Source organism: Channa argus, chromosome 5 (assembly GCF_033026475.1).
Source record: "Channa argus isolate prfri chromosome 5, Channa argus male v1.0, whole genome shotgun sequence".
Classification (NCBI taxonomy): Eukaryota; Metazoa; Chordata; class Actinopteri; order Anabantiformes; family Channidae; genus Channa; species Channa argus.
The window spans coordinates 24,671,415-24,698,996 of record NC_090201.1 but is presented as its reverse complement, the minus strand read 5'-3'; the positions used below and the strand labels follow the sequence as shown (position 1 = coordinate 24,698,996).

The following is a 27,582-nucleotide window of genomic DNA, read 5'->3' as shown; positions in this document are numbered from 1 at the left end:
GTCACTGTATTTTAAGTGTTACAGTCAGTTTGGTTCTTCTCTGTAGCCTATGTTTCCTTAAGCAAAATGCAGGACTTGTAACAGTGTTACTACAGTGTGTTAACTATATTTTTAATGAAGTAAAGTATCTGAGAACTTGTTTCACTACTGGCTGTTTTCAGTGGTGCAAAATAATTGAGTACATTTACTTAATTACTGTACTTAAAGCTGTAATAATTGATATTTGAAGAAAACAGCGGAAAACTAGTTGGGTTGTGGTGTGTTGCCCCGTTTTTAATCTGCCTTAGATCCTTTGCCTTTCAATTTGTTCCCTTGATAAGCTGTATTACAAATCTTCATTTGACACTTTCACTCGTTTTGGCATCCAGTTGTACTTTGGATTTGATCAGCTAAGAGATTTATGTTACACTGGATACTCTACAGACCTCACCAGTGGTAGGAAATAAATACTTGTTAGTTTATCAGATTATTTATTTTTTACTTGAGAATTTCTATGAAATACAGTTTGACTTTACTACACCTCAAAAGGTAAATATTGTATTGTTACTCCACTACTTTTTATTTAACAACTATATAGTGACTATTTACTTTTAGGATTCTGATTTAAAAAAAAAAAAAGAAAATATGCCTTTTGTCAACCACAATATGAACTTTACAAGCTACGTTCAGGTGTGTGTGAGATAAAGAAACATTGTAATGCAGGTCTTATTTCGACAGTGCCGTTTTCTGACTTTGGAAAAGGGCGTTTGTGTAAGTTTCCGGCAGATGGCAGTAAAGCCACATTTAGCAGCCACAGCAGCTGTAGTTAAATCTCAGAGAAGAAGGTCTCCGCTCCAAGGAAACATGGCGCGACTTGTGTGTTGGTTCGAGTCCCTGCGCTGCTGCGGGATCCGGAGGTAACAGCGGTGTCATCAGAGGCTCTAGCCGAGAAACGGCGAAGGAGTGACGTTTGGGGAGGGGAGCGTTTGGCCGGGAGTCTCACAATGAACGACGGTCTTGTCCGGAGAGAGGCAGCTCCGAGGCGGGTGTCTGCTGCTGCGGACCACGGAGCTATCGTTAGCCTGCAAGATGGCGAGCTGGTCGACGCACACCATCCGAGAGTAACTCCGACTGGTCCGGACAGATTGGGTGCTGCGGCCGGGAGCATGGCAAGGAGAACCTCGGCACCACTACCGGTTCACCACAGACATATGCCAATGGAGCCACTGAAGTTCCATATCCCGAGGAAAACCAAGGAAAAGAGAGGTGGGCTGGACCGCAATGTAGTCCAATAATTATGATTGCGTAGAATTATTAGCCATTATACTGGCGTTTGTTTTCACGTATTTACTTTCAGCGATCATTGCTGTTTATTTCTTATAAAAACATGCACATATGCGTCACATTTCCTCGTTTCCCTTACCCCGCTGCTGCTTCTGCTTTGTGGGAGTGAAGCTGTTCCATGTCGCTGCTAGCTGTTGATGAAGTTAGCCAGGTAGCAGTTAGCCGTGGTCAGCGTGTTTTAAAGCTGCTGCTGAACCCCTCGTTTCGCTTTTTGGCGGTGGACAATTACGGTTGTGATTGTGTTTTGAATTGAATATGCCATTGATTCCTCTTTGCATGTAAGGAGTTATTTTGTCTTCCGTGATGATGGAAGTAACGAGTATTACCTCACATGAGGTGACGTTAATCGCCTTGTTTACATCTTGTGTGGGGGGCTGATGCCGAGTGTTGTCAGAATGGCTCTTAGTTAAGGTGACAACTCACTAAACTAGAACATTTGACCGGTTGTTTGGACATTTCCTTACCTCTAGCAGCAGCTCAAACCTGTCCCTTATTCCGTATGCCAACCCCAGACACAGGAGAATTAAAAAAACAACAACCAAGAAAAACATTAAAAGACTGATTTGGCTGAAGCAGTTTCGGTTTATTCAATTAGCCAGTCACCAGGAAATAATAATGTTGTAAGGCAGTCGTCCACAGACCACAGGGTCAGTGGTTCGATCGCCCGGTCCCTCTTGGCTCTGTGTCTAAGGGTCCTTGGGCAAGACTCCTATCCCCAAGTTGCTCAGCCACTGCCATCGGGGTGTGTGTGTGGGTGGGTGGGTCGGTGGGTGAATGGGTGAACGAGAAGCAACGTTGTATGCTTTGGAAAAAAGTGCTATATAAGCAGCCTTCAACTATTCTACTTCCCGTCAAACATTTGGACACCTTTTTATTCAGTGCTTTTTTTCCTGTTTTCTTCTCCATCATAAAGTCATAGTAAAAATATGAAAACATTAAATAAAAAATGTCAAAGATGTCTTGTTTTACGTTATTCAAAATATTCACCCTTCGATTTAATGACGGCTCTACCAATTGCACCATTTAACAAGTTTCATGCGGTTGATAAGAATTGCTGGAAGGCTTTTGAAGGAGGTCCCTTATTTGCGGACCTTGCTGGGAGCTTTTCCTTCACTCTGTGGTCCAACTCATTCCTAACAATCTGAACCGGGCTTAGGCCAGGTGGTTGTGGAACCAAGTTTGTGTAGTGGTCCTGTTAGAAGAACAAATAAGGCGTCACTAGAAGGATGCAGACTGTTGTCGTATCTGTGCTGCTTAAGTTTTCCTCGAATTCTGAATAAATAGCCCACATTGTGCCCCTAGAAAAGTACTGTTACACTATCACACCTCCTCTTGAACCCCCACATGTAGATTTCTCTTAGGTGACATTTATATTTGAGAGAAGTCTTTAACAAAACACGTTTAAGATGCAGAAACATTTTCTAATTCCAACTTGTCAAATGTGAGACATTGAGAGGGCATCACATTCATTAACTCTGCCTGTTTTTAGTGTTTACTTTGCTGTCAGTTCTTTCTCTGCCCCTCTGACCCAGACTTATTCAGTACATTTACATGCCAAGTAGTTTACAGTCTTACCCCATATCTGAATATATTTGAAAAACCTGGAATTTGACGTGGAACGTCATCAGCCTGTATACATTACTCCATTAGCTAGATATTTCTCGTCTATGTTTTTCATCTCTGTAGTAAGGTCATATTAACACTAGCAGACCTTTCCTCTGATATATGGAAGCATATTGTTTTTGGACTTTTTGCACTGCTACTTTTATTCTGTTAGTACTGTTAGTACATAAGCCCTGGGGCCAGTTCAGCACCCAGACTCTTCTCCTGTGAATCCATGCTGTTGTGTTGGATGCAGTATGCGGTGTAGCATTGTCTTGCTGGAATATCCAAGGTCTTCCCTGAAAGAGACGTTGTCTGGGTAGAAACATACAGTATGTGGCTCTAAAACCTCTTTGTACCTTTCAGCATTGATGGTGTTTTTCCAGATGTGTAAGCTGCCCACTCCATAGGCACTAATTCACCCCCACACCATCAGAGATGCAGGCTTTTGAACTGTCCGCTGAAAACAAGCTGCATGTTTACATATGGCTTCTTCTTTGCATGATACATCTTTAACTTACATTTGTGGAATGCACAATAAACTGTGTTCAGACAGCGATTTCCGGAAGGGTTCCTGAAGTGTTGCAATCAAATTCCAATGAGATAATATTTTCCATGAAAGGGTGAAACTTCTCACATTCAACATCTGATATGTTTTTTTATGTTCTTGTGAATAAAATATTGGTTTATCAGATTTGCAAATCAATGCATTCTGTTGTTGCGTAATGTTTTACACATCGTCCCAACTTTTTTTTTTTTTTTAATTTGACCAACTTCTGAGCAAATTTTGAAAATGAATGCTCTTATTTAATTTCACGAGTGCTTTCAAATTTGTGTCATCAATGACATAGAGTGGTGTCCGTAAAGAATTTTCTTTTTTCCCATTTTTCACCACTTGACTCTGGACTTGGCATCAGTGTTGGAGCAAATGTCTGCAGCCAGATTTAACATCTGGTGGAAAGCCTGAAGTCACATGTTCAACATGGAAGGAGTGTTCGGGTTTCCAGATTTCTAGTCATATGTCCACCTACTCTTGGCCGTTAAGTGAATGTGTCATCTTTGGAATCAGGCTTCCTGGTCAACCAAGAGTTACTAGTTGTTATGTAACACGCAGTGTAATGTCAGCACACATTGACCTTTTTTATCATGACTTAATTTCAGCACTCTTCCAGTATGTCTCCACTGAGTCAAGGGAGTATGAAGACATGCTGAGTATCCTGACCTCCAGCTACATCGACACCAGCTCTGCTGGTAGCTTCACCTACTCCCAGCCTCGCCTGGTCCACAGTGAGCTGCTGGAAAGAGAGGTGAGAGAAGGACAGGTGGTGGGGGGCAATATGTACAATAGTTGGTGGAGTTTAGAAGCTAATTATGGAGACGTTGTAATGTTCATGCATTAAATTTGTCTGTGTGTTTCAGTTTGTGGAGAAGAGGAAGGAGATGAAGACGGATGGAAGGACAGACAAGGAGCTGGAGGAGAGCTACTGTTTCCTGCTGGCTGATGCTGCGAAGGTGAGATTAACACTCAGTGTGGTTGCATGCACTTAAGCCATCTGATTATTCAGCTTGGGTGGAAAAGCTGATTCCTGTAATGACTGTGTTTACATGCAATGAAGTAGCCAGGGTCCTCAGAAATCAGCTTTCTCTAGGAATCGGGGAACGGCGTTTACATGCACATAAGAAACTTGGTTACTGGAAATCCGCATATACATGCAGCAGCAGGGGAGAGCAAGCATAAAAAAAGCAGAAACAGACACCAGATCCACAACGGGAACTTTAACTCACTGTCCCCTGTGGAATTTTAGACTTCTACAAAGCACTTTGTGTTAAGTTTTATGTTAGTTTGATTTAAAAACGATGCAATATCGCCCTGGTGATCTCTCCTTTGATTTAGCCTTCCAATAAGCTCCATGGAAATGCACTGATCGTCGTTTAAACAACAAACATAGCTTCTGTAATTCGGATATTGGATTAGACAAACGTAATTTCTCCAGGTAGATTTCTCCTGGAGAACATGTATATCTCTGCCTTGTATAACCAGGTGTCTGATTTAGCATTTTACAACAGCACTTTGTCTATTTTTCCTTTCGTTTTCTGTGTCTCTGACTGTGCTTTCGCTCTTTAGCAACATGAAAAAACAGGAAAAAAAAGTCCAAAAGCACCATTTTCTGTCACCATGCAGTTAAAAATCTGTGAGCCGTGCTTCCAAAAGAAGTCAGGTAAAGAAGAAATTGGAATGCATCTCTGCCGCATGTAATGCAGATTTCCAGTAACCAGATTTCTTACGGTTCTTACACTTGTTACCAGGGAAACCAGGTTTCTCTGAGTAAACTTCAGTTACTTCAATGGAACAAAATGCTTTAACTCAGGCTTGTTATTTGTCTAGTAAGATCTGACCATGTGATCAAACACTACAGGCAGTATATGAGCTGAACTTTATTATGTTTTCTTAATTTTTCTTATGAATTGGACCTGAAAAATTATAGTCAGGACACCAAAAGGTTTCATTCAGTTGAAAGGAAAATTACATAACTAATGATTGAGTTAGGGGATTGGATTCATACTAGACTGTGTTTGGGGAGTCATGTGGAAAACCTGTAAGGGAGAATAAAAATAGTAAAATTGAAGGGCAGGACTTACGTAAACTTGGCATCGCTTTGTTCTTCTGGGGTGTCGAGTGCAAGCCAACATCAGAGATTATGTTTATACCTAGAAGCAATAATCACTGCTTTTTGAAAAAGATGAAGAACAGTCATGATGTGAGACTCAGTTACTCAACTGATTAGTTTTATTTATTTATTTATTTTTTGTTGTAGCTTCACTCCCTCTGTGAGCGAGGGCTGTTTGTGGGTCATAGCTGGATCACAGTGCTGGGAAACCCTGGTAAAGGTAATTGAACCCATGCATAAAATGAATATAACATTGACTTTACCCTCTCCATGTTTTTATTGTTAATTCTTAATTTTTTTCCTGTGTGCTGAATGTGTTTACACGGTTTGGAAACCAAATTAGTGTTAGACACAACTTGTGATTTAAATGTTGTTGCTGTTTTGGTTTGCATGTAGGAGTGTATCTGTCCAGGTACTCAGACCTGCTGCAGATGAACCCCTTCACACCTGGAGCCATAGGGGAAATTGTCATCTTCAAAGTGATGAAGGTAAAGCATTTGACTGGTGGTCATCATCACTGTTGGCTCTGTGAACTCGCCAGCCAGGAAAAGTGTGACATAAGTAGAAATGTGCTGTGATGACTGTTAGATTTGTGATATAATGTCCCTGCTGTGAAGACACAAAATGCCTTTGGTTGGTGAGGCATTGTTACTTACATGCAGCCTCACCTGCTCTTACAAATACTGTGACCTGCGTGGCCTCCTGTAGCCCTACTGCTCTTCACCTCCCTGTTAATACCTCCACGGAACCATTATTGAGTTGCTTCTGGGCTGTCGCTTAGACAGCTTAGCTGTCGACTAGGTCCCTGGTGCTGACAAGCTGATTCTGTGACACTGCACATTAAACCTTCGTTAGCTACAATCTGCTAACAGGTTAATTCTGTTCCTTCGTTCTTAACAACTGTAGTCAGGGCTAATTCTGATTACCTCTCTTCGAGTGTTCAGCTTACTGCCTCAAACCAACCACTCCAGCCACGCAAAGGGTCATGTCTGCGGTGCATGCCCAGTCTGCTTAGGCATCCTTGACTTGAAGCAGTTTTGCATATTTTGTAGCATGCTGAGCTATTGGAGGATTTCATCATGCTTGTCGAGAAGGTCATGGTTTGGGATGAGTACCGAGAGGGGGAAGACGTGTCCGACCTGGGCTTGGATGTCCACGGTCGCTTTCAACCTGTTCTGCCACTGCCCAGACTGACCGGAGTCTCTGTGCTGACTAGCAGCTAGGAAACTGGACGTGGCGTGACTTCACTCACCTCCTCCTCCCTCAGAGTCTACTACAGTGGAAAAAAGTAATCCTGGGGGTTTTTAAATCTTTTACTCTGGGGTTGATCTCATTATGGGTCAAACCATTGTCCTCCAACACAGCAAAGCCCAGTTATGGACAATATTTGGATGTGGCTTGCTAGAGTATGCCAGCTACCTATTGTTGCTGCAACCAGGGAGACTGGTTGCTTGACTCACCAGGCAGCATACATGCACAGTCTTGGTGTCTCCCAGGGTTACGGCCAATTTGCCTTTGAGAGGATGACCTTTGAGTACTCGGTGCTACCACTTGTTCACTTCCCTACTAAAACCTGCTGTCAGTGAGGGCTACCCATGCACAGCACCTGCTGACTTAAACCTTTGAAGGGGAAATGGTTCACCCACATCCTCATCTGTGGTATCTGCATGCTTACTCTGACACCCAGCATGGTGGCAAACGTCCAACGTTTGCAAGCTTCATCCGCAGGAGAGCTGTACACATACAAGTGGCATACTTTTGAATAATGGTCTCTAGGTCCCAATGTTCTTCCATTCCAATGTCCTCTGGTGGATGTTTTGTCCTTCCTACAAGAGCTGTTTATAAAAAGGGCTTCCAAGTGTACTTATGTTTTGTGTCTTACCGTGCTATTCTCCCAGTTTTACATACATAACCATTTACGTAACACTGTTAATAATTGGTACATAACTTAAGGTTGGCTTTTTTTTTCTTTTTATTGCAGCTCTTTAATTTTTGTTTAAAAAAATTTTATTTATTTTTTTTTTGACACTTGAGTTGTATCTGTTTTTGGTATTAGGGGAAAGTGAAAAGCATCTATGAGAACATGAAGAACCTTCTAGATCCAACGCCACGCTTCGACAGCCACATCTCTAAGAACACCAGCAAAGTCACCTCGCTCACTTCATACCGAGCCTTCGAACTCACACAGGTGACCACACACAGATAAAAATATCTGATTAAGCTTGGAACAGATTTTCAAAAAAACATATTCCCATTATTTTAAATAGGGGGAAAAGACAATTTACAGTATCCATGGGTGTTATTACGAAAAAGATTTAATTGAAGTAATCAGCGATGAAAATGATCAATGTGTGTTTGCTCATGCTCAGGTTGAGGCAAGTTTTCTAGTTATACTGAACTGAAATTGTATATAAATCTCAGCTCAAAGATATAAACATGCTTGCATCACAAAGTTAAGTTGGCATCTGATTTTACATGAGTTAAAGTCTATACAGACCAGGTCACTTGTCTCACACTTGGTCAGGTAGCCCCAAAAGATTAGGTACATTTTGTTTTCATTTCTATTTAAAGTCAAGTTGTCATTTAAAAAGTAAAGCATGGCTATTGACACTATTGTTCTATTTTTAAAAAATTTCAGCAATACTTCTACGAGTATTTGTTTGATGAGCTGCGGCAACGGCCTCGCCAGGTTTGTCCATATGCCGTTGTGTCCTTCCAGGTCAAAGGAAAAGACTCTTCACTATCCAGCAAACCTCTTGCCCCAACCAGGTATGAACATTTGGGAACTGTAAACTTTAATTTAATCTGTCAGCCCAATGACTCATCATGGTTATTACCAAACATGGAAGGACAGAAAACTTGTAAACACTGAACAAACTGCAGCATTACAGCCTAATCAGACAAAACACTTTTAAGCCACTTTGTCCGCTGGTTTGCAACTTATTAAAATGTATTATTAGATTAAAAGATTTTGCTTTTATTAAATGGAAACGTAGTGAGACAGTTTTGCTTTGGTGTCTGTAAATATCTGAACTGACTATTTCTATCTGCTGTGTTTGAACAGGTTGAACAGTCAGTCAGCAGAGGGGAGTAAAGGTTAGCACGGTTCCCTGTTTTCCTTTTATTCACACCATACAGAAACTAGTTCTTTATAGGTAATATCTGTCTGTCTCCCCCGTGCTTTCCATTTTCAGAGCGCACTCAATACACAGTGTGGACTGGAGATTTGGTTAAAGGCGACAAAGTTCTCTTCCAGATCTCCCTTCGCTCCTTCTCTCCTCCCTTTCTACCCCACAGACTGTGAGTACTGATCTGTCCTCTATGAAGTTTTTCAGTAAAGTTTGAAAAAAGCTCTGAAAATGTGCCCGTTTGCTGTGCGACTGAGTCAAGTCTCTTTTCACAATTGCACTGGAATCCTGAAATTCCTCAGGCTTTTAAGAACAATAAACACCAGATTACAGTATCAACACCAAACCCTTACACAAAGAGAAGGTAAACTGCAGGGATTTCAGTTACTTAAGGTTCAGATTGTAGTTTATTCCAAGCCTTAGGTGCCAAAAACTGCTTTCTGCCCGGTTCATTACGTACGAACAAGAAATTGCAGAGCAGCCATCGATCAAGGATTGTGACTTCCATGTTTCCTTATTAAAAGACAAGAGAAATAGGTAGAAATGATACCCAGAATTGTTTTGTACATAAACATACCACTGACTAAGGCACCTAAAAATGTCTTGTTAACTTAAGAATAAAGCAGGGAGCACAGTTGTTAATGAATCTGAGAGCCCCATGTTACACATTATCCAACATACCAAGACGATGAGCAGAAGCATTTACATACAGGACTTCTCCATAGAAGGTTGTTTGTTTAACACAAACAGAAAAGCAAGACTTGTTTCTGTAAGAAAATCCTCATAAGAGTTTCACTTTCTTTATAACTTACTCTCTACATAATATGCTCCATAAAAGATAAGTGATCATCAGTTATAAATCTTAAATATTTAAAAAGTAGATGCCATCTTGTTGACCATTTCTTGTTAATGTTTTCTCCGACAGTGCTGATCTTGCAGTTTTTGAAGATGGTAAAGAGCACACATTTGGTTTTATCTACATTTAAATCAAGTTGTAGATGAACTCTATCAAATGCAAATTGTGAATATTGAAAGGCCTCGCCAGTAGTGGCTGCTACACAGTATATAACAATGTCATCGGCATAAAAATTTAAATTTGAGTTTGCAGTATTCTGTCCAAGATTATTTATATAAATGGTGAATAATAATGGACCCAACACAGAACCTTGAGGGACGCCCCTTTTCACCTGCAATATTGCAAACCACCCAGCTGCTTCTTGAGAACAGTGTCAAATACTTTTTTGAGAAATCGATAAACACGAACAGACTGTCAAGACCTTATTACTACCTTCATGGCAGCAGTAACAGTACTGTGATTTTTGCAAACCCTGACTGAAATGGTGACCGAATAGGTCTTTTACCAGTGGCCAAAAAAAAATACTACTGTACTAGATGGAAGATTGTCTGCTTGCTGTAACGTAGTCAGAGATTTGATGGTCTTCAAAAACATCTTTGGATTATTGAAGCTTTCTGTTGTTGTGAAGACATAAAATTCAGATTTTGCTTTGCAAAGGAGAGCAGGAAGTTTATTTCTCAGTTTCTATAAATTAGCCAGTCCGCTTCTAATCCTGACTTGCGTTTTGTGGCCCAAGCTGCATTACGCTCACGCATTTTATCTGACAGCTCTGTTGTAAACCACAGATTGACATGTCCTTTAACTCTTAATTTACGGAAAGGGGCCATGTTTATTCACTATACTCAGGAAGCTTTTATGAAAATATTTCCAGGCCAGTTCATCATCAGCGAAAAGAGAAATTCTATTCCAATTAAAAAGATACAACTCATGCAAAAACCTGTGTATAAGCTGGCAGCCAAATCCAGTAAAGGGCAGGGGTGATGGCTACCAGGCAGGGCTGAAAATAAAGCCTACTAGCAGGTGACGCTGATGGCTGCAGCGTAACTGGCAAGGCTGATGGCTCGAGGCTAGCAGGCAAAGCTGATGTTTGATGGCCACTAGACAAGGCCGATAGTTATAGGCAACCAGGCAAGGCCAAAAAGTCTACCAGGCAGGGTCTACCAGAAAGGGCCTGAGGCTGAAGCTACTAGGAAACTAGCAGAAAAGGTTGGTAAATAGCAGCTAATGGAGCAAACCATCTGCTACTGAGTACCACAGTCTTTGGCAATCCAATGTCATCTGATGAAAATATATCCACAAGAGATCGCACTCTGTAAAGAATTTATTAATAATACTTATTCAAGCTCAAATGAAATAGGATCTCGCACATAAAATCACAAGAACTCAGACCTCAAGTACTGAAATCAATTTTTATTGTGAAGAAGCTGCACGTAGTGTTGATCAAAAGCATTTATATTCAGGTCCTGATATGCACATGTTGCCTTGTACGCTATGTTCTCTTTTTTTCAGCTTGGGGTTGATTTTAAAAAATTAACTGTCCACCTGGTTTTAGGTTTATGGGGAAATCGGATACTCTGCATATTATATCTTGATCTAGTATGATAATTACTTTATTATGAGTGTACTGTGTATCAGGAGTGTAAAATGGGCGTCTTCACATTTTCAAATTAATTTATGCTGTGTGTGTCTTCTTCAGACCAGAGAAGTTAGAAATTGGCTCTTCGATGAGGCTTGACCAGGTGACAAAGCTCATTCCCTCTGACGTGTTCTCCTACAACCTCTACAACACCAACCCAGAAGGTAGAGTCCGATTACACTGTTAGGATCTTGAAGGCTTTTTTATGATGCAATTCTCCTCCGTGTACATTTATAAAATGTAGAATTTCTGAAACTGTATTTGCACTTTCACTGTTTGTGTAGTTGTAACAAACGGCTATTGCTGCAGCCTTCTTGAGGTGATTGACAGAAGTCGGTCAATGACCAGCATTACAAGACTGCTACAGGAACTGGAGATAAGGAGAATGGTGGGTTCCCCTTACTTTAATATTTTTTAATTCGACTACAAAATGACGGTGTATATTTTCCACACCACTTAAGAGTTTCAGATTAAAAGCAGTAAGGTGGTAATGATCTTCTTTTATTTTGAAAAGAACCTGAAAGTAGTTAGTGCCATTGAATATTAAGAGGTTGTTGTGCTGAAATGGTGCTGTAGAGATGCATATTATAGAGAATTGACCATTTTAGTACAGTTATTCCACCCCAGCCCCTTTCCCTGTGTGTTTGACCTTTGCCTTGCATGTTTTGAATGCAGTTTGATATGAAAATGTATTTAATTTTGTATTTTTGTCCCATAGTTGAATTTTCAGAGATATTGGATAAAAAGTAAGAGAAGAAGGAGAGAAAAGGGAAAGGAAACGTAGTCAAAGGGTAAATGAAGATGGTAAATAGCTGCTCTGTTTTCCCTCCAGGTTCTGGTAAATCAACTTACAGAGAGGGGATTTCTTTTTCTACTCTCCAGCGTTCAGATGGCCACACCAACTGGTATGACTGGTGTACTGGTAGATTTTGCAGAGAATTATCAATAACAAGCTGTGTGGTAGCTGAAAAATAACAGCACAAAAATGGTGATAATGCCCGTCTGAAAACTTATTTTACCCTCTTTTAATCATTGAAAGTCAGGTGAATCACTTATTTTTGCGATTGTCACTTGCCAATATTCATTGGTAAAAGTATATTGTTCTTACATATTTAGGCTGTTTCATTGTGTCATTTGTGTTGCATAAAATAACACAATATACTGAAAATTCAAAGTTTGGGAAACTATTCAACTGACAGCTGATCTCATTAGCTGAACAGTCTGATAAGAAATGTTTTGCTTTACCAGTTTTTGGTCGACATGACATAATGTGTATTGACAGAATTAAAAGCAGTTGAGCGTTTTTCGACTGAGAACCATGTCAGCATTTAATGAAAGGTGAATCATTAAATAAATGCATACACTGGCAAGAAACTGTTTGGGAACACCTACAAACATATGTATTTTCATTATCTTTTGTTGAATTTATTCAATGACATGTATGTAAATGAACAGCAATTAATTTTTAAGCATATTTGAAGAAAATATGTTTCAATATCCTGTTTCAGCTGTAATTTTTAGAAAAACATGAGTGACACATATTAAAACTTCTATGGCCTTTCTAGTGCTTGGGAAGGATATTTACAACTATCCTTAATGACTGATTAAGAGAAAATATGCATGATATTCATCAGTTTCAGCTAATGACAAATTCACTTATTTGTCATTTAAAGCAGATATAGAAAATATAGAACAAGAATACTAGTTTAAGTTCTATATACAATACGCAGTGGGTAAGGTCACCGTTCTTGTTCAGAGGTTCAGGTCATCACCAACACTAGAAAATCATACACCTTTTTGTTAGATAGCTGATTCACAATATCTGCAAAATCTAGGAGCTCATTCAAGATGATGAGCATATAGATACAAGTTATTGTATCTATACCACATTTGGGTCAAATCTGTTTGTTTATTTAGCCATTTAAACAATATGTTTTTGTGTTTTCAGAGAGAGGGGATAGCTGGAAGAGGTGTCTTCAAGCCTTGTTCATTTTTCCAGAGACTAGAGATGTAGCCAAATCCAGTGAGTAACACAGGCAACACTGGGAGGGGAGGGGGATTTATTTATTTATTTGTTTGTTCCGTGATACGAGTTGAAAGAATGAATAAAAAAAGGCCTAAATGCTTTATAGAGCTGGGTACAGCTGCAGACTTGGTGATAGTTCTCTGTTTAAGCTTTGACTTTACCATTGTTACCATAATGTAAATATGTAAATAATATTTCCTACCATAGCATCAAGGTATGTCTCCCCTTCCCATGATGCCTCTGAGTCGTCGAAGTCTGGCGCCACTGTGATGGCACGGCTGAAAGAGTTTATCCCTGGCTTGCACCACGCCCTCATCAAGGCCCGCGCCAACCCCCCTTCGGAGCTTTCTGCCGGCGTCGAGCTTCAGGTGAAGGAATACCTCATGGGCCTGAATGATGGCAAGGTACAGCCAAAGTCTCTTCTAACAGACAAACAAATTCCTGTTTGTGTTGTTCCCATAGAACTTGGACTCATGACTGGGTGACTGGATTTCATGTTAATGCAGGCGTGAATATGTAGATGTTGTATTAAGCTACTGTATGAACCAACCAAGGGAGTTAGTTTAGTTACTTGTTTTATGTAATGTTTGCCTGTGTGTGTGTGTGTGTGTGTAATGTAATTGTTTATGTAATATGTGTGTTTGTGACATGTCCATGTACTGATGACGTCTTTAGTGACATCATATGGCTTTGATAGTTTTCCTTTGTAGTTTACCTTTTAAGTTTGTTGCCCAGTGGTCAAGGAAACAATGCAATGCTAAGGGTTTGTTAAGGAGTGATGCAGTTTTTAGCTCAGCTCCTGAAGGGTGCAGACGTGACACAGTAACTAGAGCAAGAAAGGTGTGGACCGCAACAAGGTAGAAGAAAAGGGTTCACTGTGTAGCTGTAGAGGCACATGGTTTCTTACCGAGTCCTGTGAGTTCAGACATACTTTGAGAAACTTTTTTTGATGAAACAGCTAGTGAACGTGCTTGTGAGATCACTGTTCTTAAAGCTGTATGTACAATTGATCTGTCATTGGCTAAGTTGAGAAGAAAGTACGATAAATGTTCAATGTTTGTCTAACAACGATCTCTGAAGTGAAGTATGTGCTGAAGCGTCAGATTCGACTAAGATCACCTCTAAAGCTACAGTGGCTGTCACTGCTCTTGCTGATTCTCAAAATGCAATAAATGCTCACTAGTGGAGTAACTATCCATAACATTGAGTTATTGATTGGCAGGCAGTACCTGTATCCTTAGGATTTAACACTTGATTCCCTAAGTGCCACTTGAACTACGGTGCGATAGTTTGCTAGTTATTATAAATACATGGGCATATAGCTGCTACTTTAACTGACATTATTTTTGTAAGAGTTTGTATGACATTTGGACATCTCGTCATTTTAGCCCAAAAGGGTTTGGGTTGAGGATTCTTTGCTGCCCAGTCAAGTTTATTTTCCTTTTTTGGTGTGTGTTTAGTTCATATGTATTGAATTATTCCGCACAAAATGAAAGCACAAATTTCTGTCTTTGTTCCTCAGGTTCGACAGTACCCCATGGGTGAGTACGACTCCGAACTGGATGTGCAGGGGAAAGCGTTTCCTACTCCCTTACACCACCGAGTGAACATGGATGGCTACCTACGCTCGTATCTGTACAGCCCTGCCCTCTATCTGCTGTCAGTGGCCCGCGCCAGACAGGTGATGGAAGCACACTGTGGCTGTGAGGAAGCCCAGGCTGTGAGACCAAGCAAGGAGCCAAGCAGCAACACTAGGGAAAGACAGACAAACACCCAAAAGGTAAAAACTAACAACTGGGTCACTGTGACTACCTCTGCACTGCATCGCAATATGGTTAATAGCTGTGTCTTCGACAATATTGTGTCTGTGTGGTGTTAAGAAGACAATTTTTTAAATGCTCTCACGTAGGGTTTTGCGTTTTAGCCTTTTGCTGGATAGTGAACTTAGATTTGTGTCCTGTTGTTTAGATGCAGCAACTTATAGATCGTGTTTTGACCTGTAAGAGGAATGCAGAAAATGAAGTCAAGAGCGAGGAAGGACGAGACAAAGGGCTGAAGACACCAGGTAGAAAAAGGAAGCTGGAACAGGAGACGGCAGAGAGGGCGCTTAAATTCCTGAAGGCCTCGCAGGAAAATGGAAGACAAGACAAGACTCCAGGTCAGCAGACGGGAGTCACGCAGCACTGAAATGTTGCAAACAGAACCTTGTGAAATCTCTTGGCAGGAGGCACAAACTAAAGAGACTGAAAGACCACTGACTCACCAAATTACTAAAAACATCGCCTGATTCTGTATTGCAGTCCTTGTTACAGCTACCTGCACTGTTGCCCTAAAGAGGCTTTTGTCATGTACCACAGCATGGATTTGGGGAATCAATGCTTGTTTTCTCGACAATTAGCTGGGGCTTTCCATTTGTGTTGCTTCTGAAATTGTCCCGGGACTTGAATAACAGTGGTGACATGAAAGTATCTTTTTGGGATGCAGAACATAACATCAAAGGTCTTGTAGGACTTTACCTCACTAGCAGCTTGCTGTAGCTGTGCAATGACAAGTGGATGAATAGTTGTGGCAGTATGTCACAGGCATATTGAAATCATTTTGAAATATTGTAGACTGAAAAATGATCAGGTTCTGATTGGATTTTTACTGTCAGAATATGTATCTGTAAAATGTGATTATTTAAACATGTTTCCATAAAGTCTGATCCAAGTATTGCTAATTTTCAGACTGATGGTTGTGACCAACTCTTACCGATTTTGGTGCTTTTGATTTGCCTCAGCTCATTCAGTCTAATTACACACCGAGATTTTCTGACGTTGATGTGCTGTTTGCTGACATGTCTTCTTTCTTCTTTTGGCTCAGGTGATGGAAGCCAAGCATCCCCTGACTCCCTTGCATCTGTGATTGGCTCGGTGGGATTGAAGGACATAGATCTCAGGGAGGATGGATCTGAACTAGCTGCCAGACTACTTAGCTTGCTGACAGGTGACGGGATCTGTTCTTTCTGCTAGACAATGTCCACTAACCACTAAAGCACAGTGGGGAATCGTTGTTTTTGTTCACACCAAAATACTGGGAGATGTTAGCTGGATATCAATCAATTATTAGTTATATTGTTAACAGCATAAAAATGAAAATGTGACACTCTACTCCTTTGACAGGGCTTTGTCAAGCTGCCAGTGGAACAGCAGGTCAAAGCCTGAGTGAGGGTCAGGAAGAGATGGAGTCCTCCCCATTAGATAAGCTGGCCACCAGGCTGGGCCTGCCCACCAACTGTGACATTGACCTGAGGAAGCAGGAGGAGTTGGAGGTGACTGTGAGGATTTTAGTAAATATAGGTGTTTAGCAGACATTGTAATTTCTTTTTTTTTTTACTGATTATTACATACATACTAAAAAAAAGTTGAGGCACAATCAGTTTTGAGTCAGTGAAATTTTCATTCAATTATTATTTAACATACATACAGTAGAGTTACAGTATGGTTAATATTATTATTATTAGTAGTAGTAGTAACTTGTAATGGGTAGAGCAGCAGGATGGGCTGGAGAAGTTGCGGGATCAAATCCCAGTCTACCCACCAGGTGTGTCCCTGAGCGAGACACTCAGCACTAGCTCCCCGGGCGTACCCCCATGGCTGCTTCCCCCCCCCCAGGGGGATGGGTTATATGCAGAGAAAGAATTTCATTGTAACATGTATGTACAATATTTATATGGGCTCAATGACAATAAAGGTTCTTCTGATTCTCATTCTCATTCTTCTTCTGATTCTGATCTCATATTCAGTGCAATTTTTTGTGTGTATGTTTAGGAGCAGACGGCAGGGAGCATCAGTAGTTTAGAGGGGTTCAGTCCCAGCTCCCACAGCGGGGAGATGAACCACCATGTAGCAGCACGAGGGGGAGGAGGGGGAGGTCTGGGTAGGAGAGCAGGAGGATTCGAAGAGGAGGAGGAAGAGTGGGAGATTCCGTGGGTCCTCATCCCAATAACAGGTCTGTTCAGTCGGCATACGTGAAACAAATGATGAAAAATAATAGTGTTTTATGGAAAGTATCATTTGTTCAGCAAACCATAGAGACAGATTCCACACATTGACACCAGTCTAAGTCTGTCCCATCAGTTCCACCAGCGCATAGTTTGGACACAGATTTCCACTCGCGTCAGCAGGATAGACAAAAACATAAACATAATGTGGAAGCAAGGCAGCGTTAGGAGTCTTCTCATGTTTATCCTGTGTTGGCCCTGCATCATGACATGTTTCCCCCTTTTCTTTTAAAGTCACACAAAGTGTTATTCCACTGCTATGTATCACCAAATGTATCTAATCCACAAATCTACATTTTCACCATCAGAGTATCAACTGTCATTTTAGAGACTTTGCACATGTCTTTTAGAAATAATGCAGGAGACCTGGAGCAAAACAGTTTTGTCTTTTTGGTAAATTATTAACCAAAACAACCTAACTGCCTCTAAAACCCGTGGTAGGATTTGAGAAACATTAGCGCGTAGTCATCCATTTCTAAAAAATGAATTTTGTACTACAGCAATAACGGGCAACAAATCCACATGTAACTATAACATGAAATTTAACATTCCGAGTATTTTAGTTGCGTGGGGAAATATGTCCGTAAATATTATGCTGAATATTTTACTTGAGCTGTGAAAATCAAAGTTGAACTTGACTGTGATCTCTGTCTGCAGGTCTTTGTTCAGAGCGCTACAAACACAGAGACAGAAACATCCCTCAGGACCCTCGTTTCCAGCACCTCGCCACGGCAGCAGCCAGCACCACAACAACCAATCCTCCTAGGAAGAGCCCCACCCCATCTCCTCAACCCAGCCCGCCCCTCTCCCCCTACCAGTGCCCGTCCCCTGAGCCCAGTCCTCCTCCCTTGGCTTCCCAGTGCCCATCACCTGACCCAAGCCCTCCCCCTTCACCTTCCCAGTGCCCGTCTCCAGAACCCAGCCCCCCTCCATCACCATCTCAGTGCCTGTCCCCAGAGCCTAGTCCTCCAACCTCTCCCTCACAGTGCCCATCTCCACAGTCTAGTCCTCTCATTACGTCTTCCCAATGCCCATCTCCCCCCTCTCCTTCCTCATTTCAGTCTCCAAAGCCTAATGATCTCAACCCACTTAACCACGATGGTGCTAACAAGGAGCAGTTAGCCCCCACAGCCTCCCGGGATTTTGTAGGTAAACTCAGACAACCTGAGTTGGTTTTGGGTCTAATTGGTCTGGCTGTTTAGAGGTTTAGGCTGTTTATAAAATGTAAACGCGCTTTGCTTTGACCATTATTTGCAAAAGTCTAATAAGCCCAATATTTAAATTGGCTTACTGTCACAGCCACGAGTTGCACTTCAGTACAACTGTGATAATTAAGCAGACTTTTTTGTTATGTGGCTTATTTAGCCATCATGCTATTATAATGTGTTCCCAGTCTAACACAGTGTGTCTCCTGCAGCACTCTTCATAGAGAAAAAAGAGAAATCTCGGGGGAAGGAAAAGAATGAAGAGCCATCTATCCAGCCATCTGTTCCTAATGCTCCAGAGAAGAGGACAAGCCCCTCACCACCACTACCACCCACTAAGCGAGGAAAAGAGGATGCACATGAGAATACCGGGGAGGTGAAACGGTTACAAAGAGAACTGTTGGACAAGGAAAAAGAAGGTCCAGAAAAGGCCAAAGACAGTAGACAAGATGTAGAGGGTGTGGTTGGTGTGATACATGACGTAGCTAGTGGAAAGGAGCAAAAGGGACAAGCCAAGGAACTAGCAAGTGGTTCTGTATTTCCTTCACCTGTCTCCTCTCCTGCTGTCAGAGATATCGACAGCATCGTGGACAAACATCTAGGCGACTTCTTCTCTGAGATACATCACCTCCTGCAGGAGGAGAGTGTTCACTACAGCTTTCCACAGTCCCCTCACTCCACTTCAAACCCAGAATCCACTGCACTTCCTCACGCACTCCCACACACCTCGGTGTCTCAGTTTTCACAGTACGTGTCTTTCTACAACCCCTGCCCACCAGTCCAGGACTACGTTCATTCACTACAAGACGGCATTAACAGCATGCTAACAGAGTTTGAGAGGTGGCCGAGCCACAGAGCTAACACCGGCCAGACTGACGCTGACGCAGCATTGGCTAGCAAAGTTAGTGCTTTTGTGGCTGGTATCCGAGCAGCTAATGATAAAACGGACACAGACGATGAGGTTCCCGCGAGCAGCGATGAACTGCGGGCTCCTGATGTCATTACTTCAGTCAGTCAAACTCCTGTGGTGTGGCAGCCAGATGCAGTTAGTAAACCGTTTTCTGATGCTACAAATGGCAGGAATCCCCCAACTTCACATGTCACGTTATCTACCCCCACCTCTGTGTCTGGTTCGGCCTACCAACTTGCCAACATCCATAATCCCTCTATCAAGTCCCCACCATCCCAGTGGCAGCCACAGCAAAGTCACGATTTAGAGATCAGCAGGACAGTGACTCAGAATGTCAGACCAACACAAGACACCAGCACCGTCAGGACTGTACATTATGCCACTGGTGTAGAAGCTGGGAGTAATTTTGCAGGTTTAAACAGTGCGGTTACTTTGCCAGGGTTCAGTGTTGTCTCAAAGACCTTGGCAGAACCCTCACAGTCCTCCGAGCCAGTCTCCAGCTCAGCCTCTGTGTCCGTCCCTGGGCCCGGCGCAAGCCCGGCTCCCCCAGCCACAGCCTTAAGCTCGCTGATCAGCCAGTTGCAGCCGGAGGTGTTCAACAGCCTGGTGGAGATAATCAAAGATGTGAAGAGGAACTCCCTGCAGTTCTACTTCCACAGCACTGAGCTGGGAGACCAGGTCTACAAAGATGTTAAGGTAACATCATTGCTGATGATTCAAATACAGGTCTCAATGTTTTTTCACTGATTTTTGTAAAAAAAATATAAAAAAAATGTATGTACACGATATCGCTTTTCAGGAAGTGATATTATTAAATGGGTATTTAATAACGAATTTTAATCTTCTGTCATTCTAGCAAGTATTACATAATCATGTATTTAAATTAACAAATTTATCAGCTGGAATTGGTATGTCGAATTTTAATATTTTCAATAATATTTTGAAATCTATTTTTCTTTGGTAGGAACACTTGTTGAAGCAGGGGAACACTGAGCAGACTCCAGTGGCATTTTTGAACCAGGAAAACTCAGACAACAGACTGCTGGTCATTATTAAGAACAAAGACATCGCGGGACACATACATGAGGTGAATCATAATGAGACCTTTTAACAAGCTGCGAACAAAGTCACGTTTTTTTTCAAGTCTTCATGCACTTTGAAGTACTAGTACCTTAAAGTCTGGGTGAGCCTCAGAGAGACTGGATGAGACCTGATCTGTCTCTTTAGCGTCTTCGTCGTTCTCTTGGATGGGCCCCTAACTTTACCTTCATGTCATTAGGTTTGGTTGCCCAATGCTGTAGTTGTTTGCCACTAACAAAGTGGCGCCAACTGTCTCACAGTGGGGACAGATGAGACTATTTGACTAATTGACCTGAGCCCCTTTGAGACTGGCATGTCCCAGTTGTATCTGTATATGTGCAGCAGCATTTGGTCCTCCAGCCAGCTCTTTGTCTGCAGTAACAGTGGCAATATTAGAGCACTGCTAGCTGTCGCCCCCTAGCTGATGAAGTCGTTTGTGCAGGATACGCACAGACCCCACTCAAATTGTAACCACCTGTGAGAGCATCCACGCCCTGCTGTTCCTGAGCAGCACAGCTGTCTCTGGAGATGATCCCCCTCAGGTCAAACTTGTAATGTGTCTCCCTTTGTTTGTTTTTTATATATTATTTTGTTTGCATAACTGCCATTAAATACAGAATGTGCAGTTTCCTCTTGATAATTACACTTATTTGTATTATTCTCTTTTATTTCTGTCTCTTGCTTCCTTTGTTACTTTCTTTCGTACTTGATAGGAAGACCTTAGTTTATGTTCTGTGAGGCTAAATATAGAGAGAGAAATCGCTCCTGCATGATTTGTGCAGAGATGACAGTCTGCAGAGAGATTGCATGGGGCTGTAAGAGGAAGTTTAGTGGCTTAGCTGCTTTTATTGTTCAAGTCAATTTGCAAAAGCAAAGGATGTTCTATTGAGATGTTGAATGTGGTGTTGTCAATACTCCACTCAGTCTCTGCACTGCCTTATGGCTGCTGTTGTTCCTGTTAAGTTTGCATGAAGCATTACTTAAAAGACCGGGCTGAACATGGACTAAGGGAGAGGTGTGTTTATGTGTTTGTGTACACGTCAGATCCCAGGCCTGGTGTCTCTGAAGCGTCACCCGTCCGTTGCGTTTGTGGGAATTGATACACTGGCTGACATCCGGAACAACAGCCACATTGAGCTCTTTGTATCTGGAGGCTGCATCATCTCAGATGAGTTAGTCCTTAATCCAGATGTCATCACTCATGGTATGTCAGGAATTAACATCTAGTTTTAGCCTTTTTGTTTTTTTTTTGTCTTGCACAAGTCTTTATATTTCCAAAATATAAAATACATTAAAATAGAAGCTAGAAAGGTTTATTTACATAACAAAATGTGGAAAAAGTTATTTGAATACTTTCTGTATGCACTGTATTGGCATGTTATGTAGTAAATGCATAACTGTAGGGGACTTGTAGTAATGTTTTGTTTGATGAGATGTTGTTCTGCAGATCGACTGGCTGCCCTGCTTATGTTCCTGGAACAGCACAGTTCTCCAGAGAGTGTCTGGAAATGGAAGGTTCACCTCAAAACCCACAAAAAGTTAAAAGAACAGGCCAGGTACTGATGCCCTGTGCAGGGTAAACACTACCTTGTATCACACCAGACACAAACAGTACAAGGTTACGTTAAGCTGTAGGTTATGATTCTGATTCATCACATTTTTTATTATTCAGCGAAATTTTCTTTGTCTCTTTTTAATTAGTGCTCTGAAAACCTCAAGGCTTGATTTATACTTTTGTCAAATCTAAACTTTAGGTGTTTCAAAGCCTGATGTCTGCACACTGTGGTCATGTAGATGCCTCAGCTGTGATTGGTCCACACGGTCCACGTTGGTCCACATAGTGAACATCTACTCTCTTTTCTGCCTTGCAGTAGTTTAAGTCCAACATAAGTCCTCAGTTTGGAAACTGTTTCTTGTCCCCAAAAACTTACCACAGTCAACAAAACTGAACTCAGTGGCATATAAACTCTTCTTATTTGAAGCTCTTTTCATTGAAGGTTGGTACATGCTTTGTCCTTATTGGTCACCCTCCTAAACTTAAGGCTGTTATGGATTTATTCAGGTGCTAATACAAAATAATTCCAGGATCATGGACTAGAATAAAATTTCATGAAACCAGCAAAAATTATGGGGTTTTTGTAATCCTTGTTATTTTTTTTATTTTTCAGAGCCCTGTTTTTAAGCCTATAATTATTAACATCTACACATTTGACAGTCATGGTCCAGTGGTACTGTTGCATAATCATGAATACTGAGTTACAATAATGCTGAAGAAAGTGTCTTTAGAGGATTGTGTGGCAAGAACTAAGAAGTGCCACTTATTGTTTGACTTTTTCAAGTGGATTTATGACCAATTTTCAGCCATTAGAGACACTTCCAGTATTGTCTGTCAGTGTCTCTTAAAGTCCCATACAAAGTGAAATTTGAGCCACTTTATAATTAATGCAACTTTTGTCCAAATAACCAAACCACTATATTTTGATGAATTCATTAAAGTGGCCTCCTGCAGGATATCATCAGTGCTGTGTCTCTGGCTGGTAGACCTGATGTGTTGGTGTCCATTTGTTTGGTGGTTAGGTTCAGGAGAGAAGCAGCCAACCTCTTAGATGTACTGTCAACGTATCAGAAGCGGCAGATCATTGAGTTCCTCCCGTATCATCACTGCGACATGATGAGCCATCACTCACCTGACCTGGACTGTCTCGTCGAGCTCCAGGCCCGATACACACAGTACCGACACACAATCTTCCTGACTGGTACGTATGCGTCGACAGCACTGGGAGTCCTTTGTTTTTTGAGTCCTGAAAATGGACTCAAGTATTACCTGACTGTATTGAAGTATTACCTGGTTACTTGCTGAGATTTGAAAACTGAATTTACCACCTGAACTGTTTTTCAGAGCATCGTTTTGACAAGTTGGCTTCATACTCTGCCAGTGGCATCATTGTGGCCAGTATAGACGAAGTTCTGCACCACTTCACCAGACTAGTTGGTTACCATGACATCAAGGATAAACAGCCAATCATGGATGACCTGCTGTCCCCCAAAGGTAAGTTGTGGAATATGCATTGTTTGAAAGGTTAATTAATTTATATAACCATTCAGCCCTTCAGGGGGACCCACCCAAAAACAAAAAAAATACTTATTAGCACCTTACACATGGGTAGGAAAGAAAAGTTAATATATTCAGACCAATAAAAAAACATTTTGGGGCAAGTTGCAGCTCTCTCCCTTGTTCGACTGTCTCTCCCCTTTGATTTTTGTCTTTGACTGCTCTTCTCTGTCCTTAGGTCTTAGCAGGCAGAGTCGAGGCGACTCCGGGTCTGGTCCTGAATGCTCTCCCTCCATCTTCCCAGAACACATCCATCCCGTGTCGTCCTCTGATCAGCCTCAACAGAGTAGCTCAGGCCTCCCCACTCTCCCCCATCTCTCTGACCAGCTCGTCCCAGATGCCTTCTGTAAGGACGCTGTGCCACAGCCGTCGGAGACGGACTTTGAAAAGCTGCGACAGGCCATCTCGCAGTTTCGGGCTGAGCGTCAGGCACAGTTACAGCAAAAGCTGTTAGACTCGCAAACGGATTGCTGCAGCAGCCCCCCCAGAAGCATCCACGCAAACCCAGTTTGTGTGGGTAGCGGTCACATCACCCCTCCTTTAGGTCAGGGAGGTTCCAATGAGTCAGCCCAGCTCACTCCTGGCAGGAAAGCAGTGGCAGCCACCCTGGATTTGATACATTCAGCGCTGCAGCTGGAACTGGGGGACGAGGGGAGGAGGGAGGACAGAGTGGGGCTTCCCACTGAAAGACGGAGGACAGGAGGAGCGGAACCTAAAGACCAGCGGGATGATCCTCTGGTAAGTCAAAACACAGCTGCAGTGGCAGGACAAAGCAACCAGCCCGACTCCACCAGTGACAGAAGAGAGAAAGTAGCTCAACAAGCAGAACCTGAACTAACTAACGCAGCTAAACAAGATGCAGCCTCCTCCAGTACCTACTCGTGTCCTGCAGGGGACGGCCGATCAAGGTTAGTGAATGGAACATTGCAGTTTAATGGACTGTGTCTTTACTTTAGTGATAATTTGTGCTGATTCGTGATACTGTAAAAGATGCTTGATGGGTTGAGAGAATGTCTGCTATGTTATTTAAACCATTAATGAAAGACTGAACTAAAGCTCTGTAGTTCATTGCCACAACAACATGCTCTGCCAATATGACCCCAAGGTTTTTGTACTAAATTAGTTTCAGGATATCTTGTGTTTGGATTATTCATTTTGCAGACATACAAAAAGGTTTGATGTGCTGTATCTCAGTTTAATTGATTTAATTTAGAAACTGTTAGAAAACATATGCGAACAAGATGATAATTGTGATTAAGAGGTTTGAGTCAGGCGTCAGGAGATAATGGTTTGACACAAATGGCATTTTCCTTTTGATAGGAACACACAGTCGAGCCAGGAACAGCTGATAAAAAGGGAAGACGTGCTACCTGGACACACCACAGCCAGTACCACCAAGCTAACAGGAAGCATGACTGTGGCTACGGGCCAGCAGGACAGCCAGAGCCCCCCTCAGCCCCAACAACAGCACATCCAACAACACCTGCAGCAGCTCAGCAACCAGCAACAGCAAATAAACGAGCACCTCCATCTCCAGCCGAGACTTTCACACCCACAACATCCACCTCAGCAGCAGTGGGGCGTTGGCCTCCTGCAGCCCCCCCACCTGGCTCGTTTTTCCAATCAGCCTTTCTCCCATGGCCCCGTGCTGGGGCCCCTGACTACCCTGGGAGGGATTAGGAGTCTCTTGGGCCCCACACCTGTCTGGACAAGAGGGGTGTGTCCTCCAGGTGGTGGCACTCTGGTTTGGGGCTTCCCACAGCCTGGCACAGGTCCTGGCCTTCTGGGCGGGTATCACAATCCTGCGGGTCCAAGCAACAGCAGGTACAGAGGGGGGCAACGAGGGGGGGGCTTTAATGGGATATAGAAAGCCAGTTTTTCCAGACCGGTTACATCTCCACACCTGCTGCTCTGGACAAATTAGCGGAGCAGGCAGTGACAACACTCTGTACGCAGCTCCCAAAAAATAGGAAATACATCACAATTTAAAATGTGATCACCAAAAGCTCAGGGTGAGGTCTAATCCTAGTCCAGGATCAACCTGGATCAGGATCCCCTCCAGTCATTCAGAGATTTGAAACATTGGGTACAGGATAAATGTAGAAAATACACACTTTTATTTGATAGTGACAGAGATACAGTCGGTGAAAGATGTGAGATGAACTAACAACACCTTTACTTTATACCTTCAAACAGGTGTAAAGGCTGTAAAATATCAATAGAAGAAAAAGAATATAGTTAATATAATTGGTCCTTTTCTTGTGATATTATGCATAGTCTAACACCCCCCCCACCTCCGTCCATCTGTCTGACTCTCAGTTAAAAGACTCAAACGACCATGATTCAGACCATGTGGTGTGAATCAAGTGAATGTCAAGAAATGTTTTTGTTGCACTTCCTGTTTGCACTGACTTTAATGGAAGAGCCACCTCTTGGTTTAATTATTAATGAGTTTTGTTACGATTTTTGTAACAATGATTTTGTCCCTCTCCCATCTTAAAAGTCACAACAAAGTCGTTTACTTTTGAGTTTTTGTAACCGATTTTCTGAACATCTCAGTGACCGAAATGTCTCAGATAATTGTGATCCAGTCCTGAATCTGGGCAACCTGAAAATCTGTAATGCCACCAGGACCCCCACAAGCAGCACCCTGATCTTTATGTTGATAGATAATAGTATTCAGAGTCTGGACTGAAAGCAGAACCTGCAGCCTGCTCTTTACTGCCCACTGTAACCACTACCCGTTGGTGTGTCAGCACTTAAAAAGACGTAAAACACCAGAGGGAAAGGCTGTGTATTGTCTTTAAAACACGTGAAATTCACCTTAACGCAATGATTCACGCTGACATGTACATAAGTCATTTTCTGGAAGTGCTCTTCATCTCTGAAGAGGCAGTTCAGTAGGTGTTTATCAGAGCTCTTTAGTTACTGACTGAACTGTTAAATGTTAATGTTTGAAGCCCCTGATGCCAGTTACTCCCTTCCTTGGATTCACCACCATCTTGTCTGAAACACATTTTCTGACTGACCAGTTTTCTCCCCACTATAGGAAATAAGAGGCTTTGGGTTTTTCTTGAGGAACCGAGATTCTCTGAAACTTTACAGTGAGGAGCATTGAGGTGCTTATTTGTTGTCTGCATCATAGAGGACACTTAAAATTAAAACTGAGACAATAAAGGAAAAGGCTGTAAATAAGTAAGATGGACTGGCTGCCTTACTCGTCTTCCAGCGGACTCTCATTATGACTTGTAAAAAGTGTTCTTTGTACTTACTGTAATGCTTGGTTTAATACCCAGAAGGGTGTTTGTTTAGTTGCTGTTGTATGTACGAAACTCTGTAAAAGACTGATTTTAACTTAAGAAGTATTTTTATGTTTTTGTTTTTTTGTTGTTTTTTTTACACCAGAGATTTTTTGTATTAAACTTGCCTGCCAAAGACGGTGAGTTTGCTTTCAAACTTTTTCAAACAAGCGTCAGCTTGAGTTACTCTTTGACAGTAAGTAGGTCATTATGAAGGCAGTGCACGCTGATGGTTTAAAGTTTTTGGGTCTTGTAGAGATGGGACACTCATGAATTTACTGTTAATTCATGTAGACTTGAGTTGCTCAGCACCTGTGAAGTCTTCTTGTTCTTAGTCAGAACCCAAGTGTACATTTTGTCATATTGCGATCTAAAATCGTTAGCTGTAAAAAATCAAAAAGTTAAGACAAAACTGTCCAACCATAACTATGGCAGAGGACCATCACTTGTTTGAGAAGAAACTGAATTCATTCCATGTGTTTTCAGCAAGCACGTTCAGCCAGGTAGTCAAGGTGAGATGTTCCTTTCCCTAGCTTTTCTGACTTTTCCAGCTCTTCCAGGGCCAGATGAGATCTATCATCTCCAGCAGGGTCTGGGGCACCTCAGGGTCTCCTGCCTGCTGGATGTGTCCAGACAACGTGCAATGGAAGGCGCCCAGGAAAATCGTGAGATGCCTGAACCACATCCGATTAAG

At 42.1% G+C, this 27,582-nt stretch overlaps 1 protein-coding gene across 5 annotated transcripts; it reads left to right on the top strand.

Moving 5' to 3' along the window:
- Positions 1–832: 832 nt before the first annotated feature.
- Positions 833–27,026, top strand: tasora (transcription activation suppressor a). 5 transcript variants are annotated; one of them, XR_010914447.1, is made up of 29 exons: positions 833–1,245; positions 4,087–4,232; positions 4,345–4,437; positions 5,742–5,814; positions 5,991–6,082; positions 7,651–7,782; positions 8,233–8,363; positions 8,659–8,690; positions 8,789–8,894; positions 11,275–11,378; positions 11,499–11,602; positions 12,047–12,119; positions 13,163–13,237; positions 13,448–13,644; positions 14,763–15,020; positions 15,209–15,398; positions 16,103–16,225; positions 16,402–16,556; positions 17,050–17,230; positions 17,940–18,431; positions 18,700–20,093; positions 20,362–20,484; positions 21,522–21,681; positions 21,925–22,033; positions 23,055–23,233; positions 23,377–23,526; positions 23,768–24,497; positions 24,910–26,493; positions 26,563–27,026. XR_010914447.1 is itself a non-coding variant. In XM_067504885.1 (29 exons), the coding sequence occupies exons 1-29, from the start codon at positions 984–986 to the stop codon at positions 26,643–26,645; spliced, it is 6,375 nt and encodes a 2,124-aa protein (XP_067360986.1). In that variant the 5' UTR covers positions 833–983; the 3' UTR covers positions 26,646–27,026. The 5 variants fall into 5 exon arrangements, 4 of the variants coding, with proteins under 4 accessions (XP_067360986.1, XP_067360985.1, XP_067360984.1 ...); XM_067504885.1 differs by having other exon boundaries at positions 24,910–25,413; positions 26,639–27,026; XM_067504884.1 differs by having other exon boundaries at positions 16,402–16,550; positions 17,056–17,230; positions 24,910–27,026.
- The last annotated feature ends 556 nt before the right edge of the window (positions 27,027–27,582 follow it).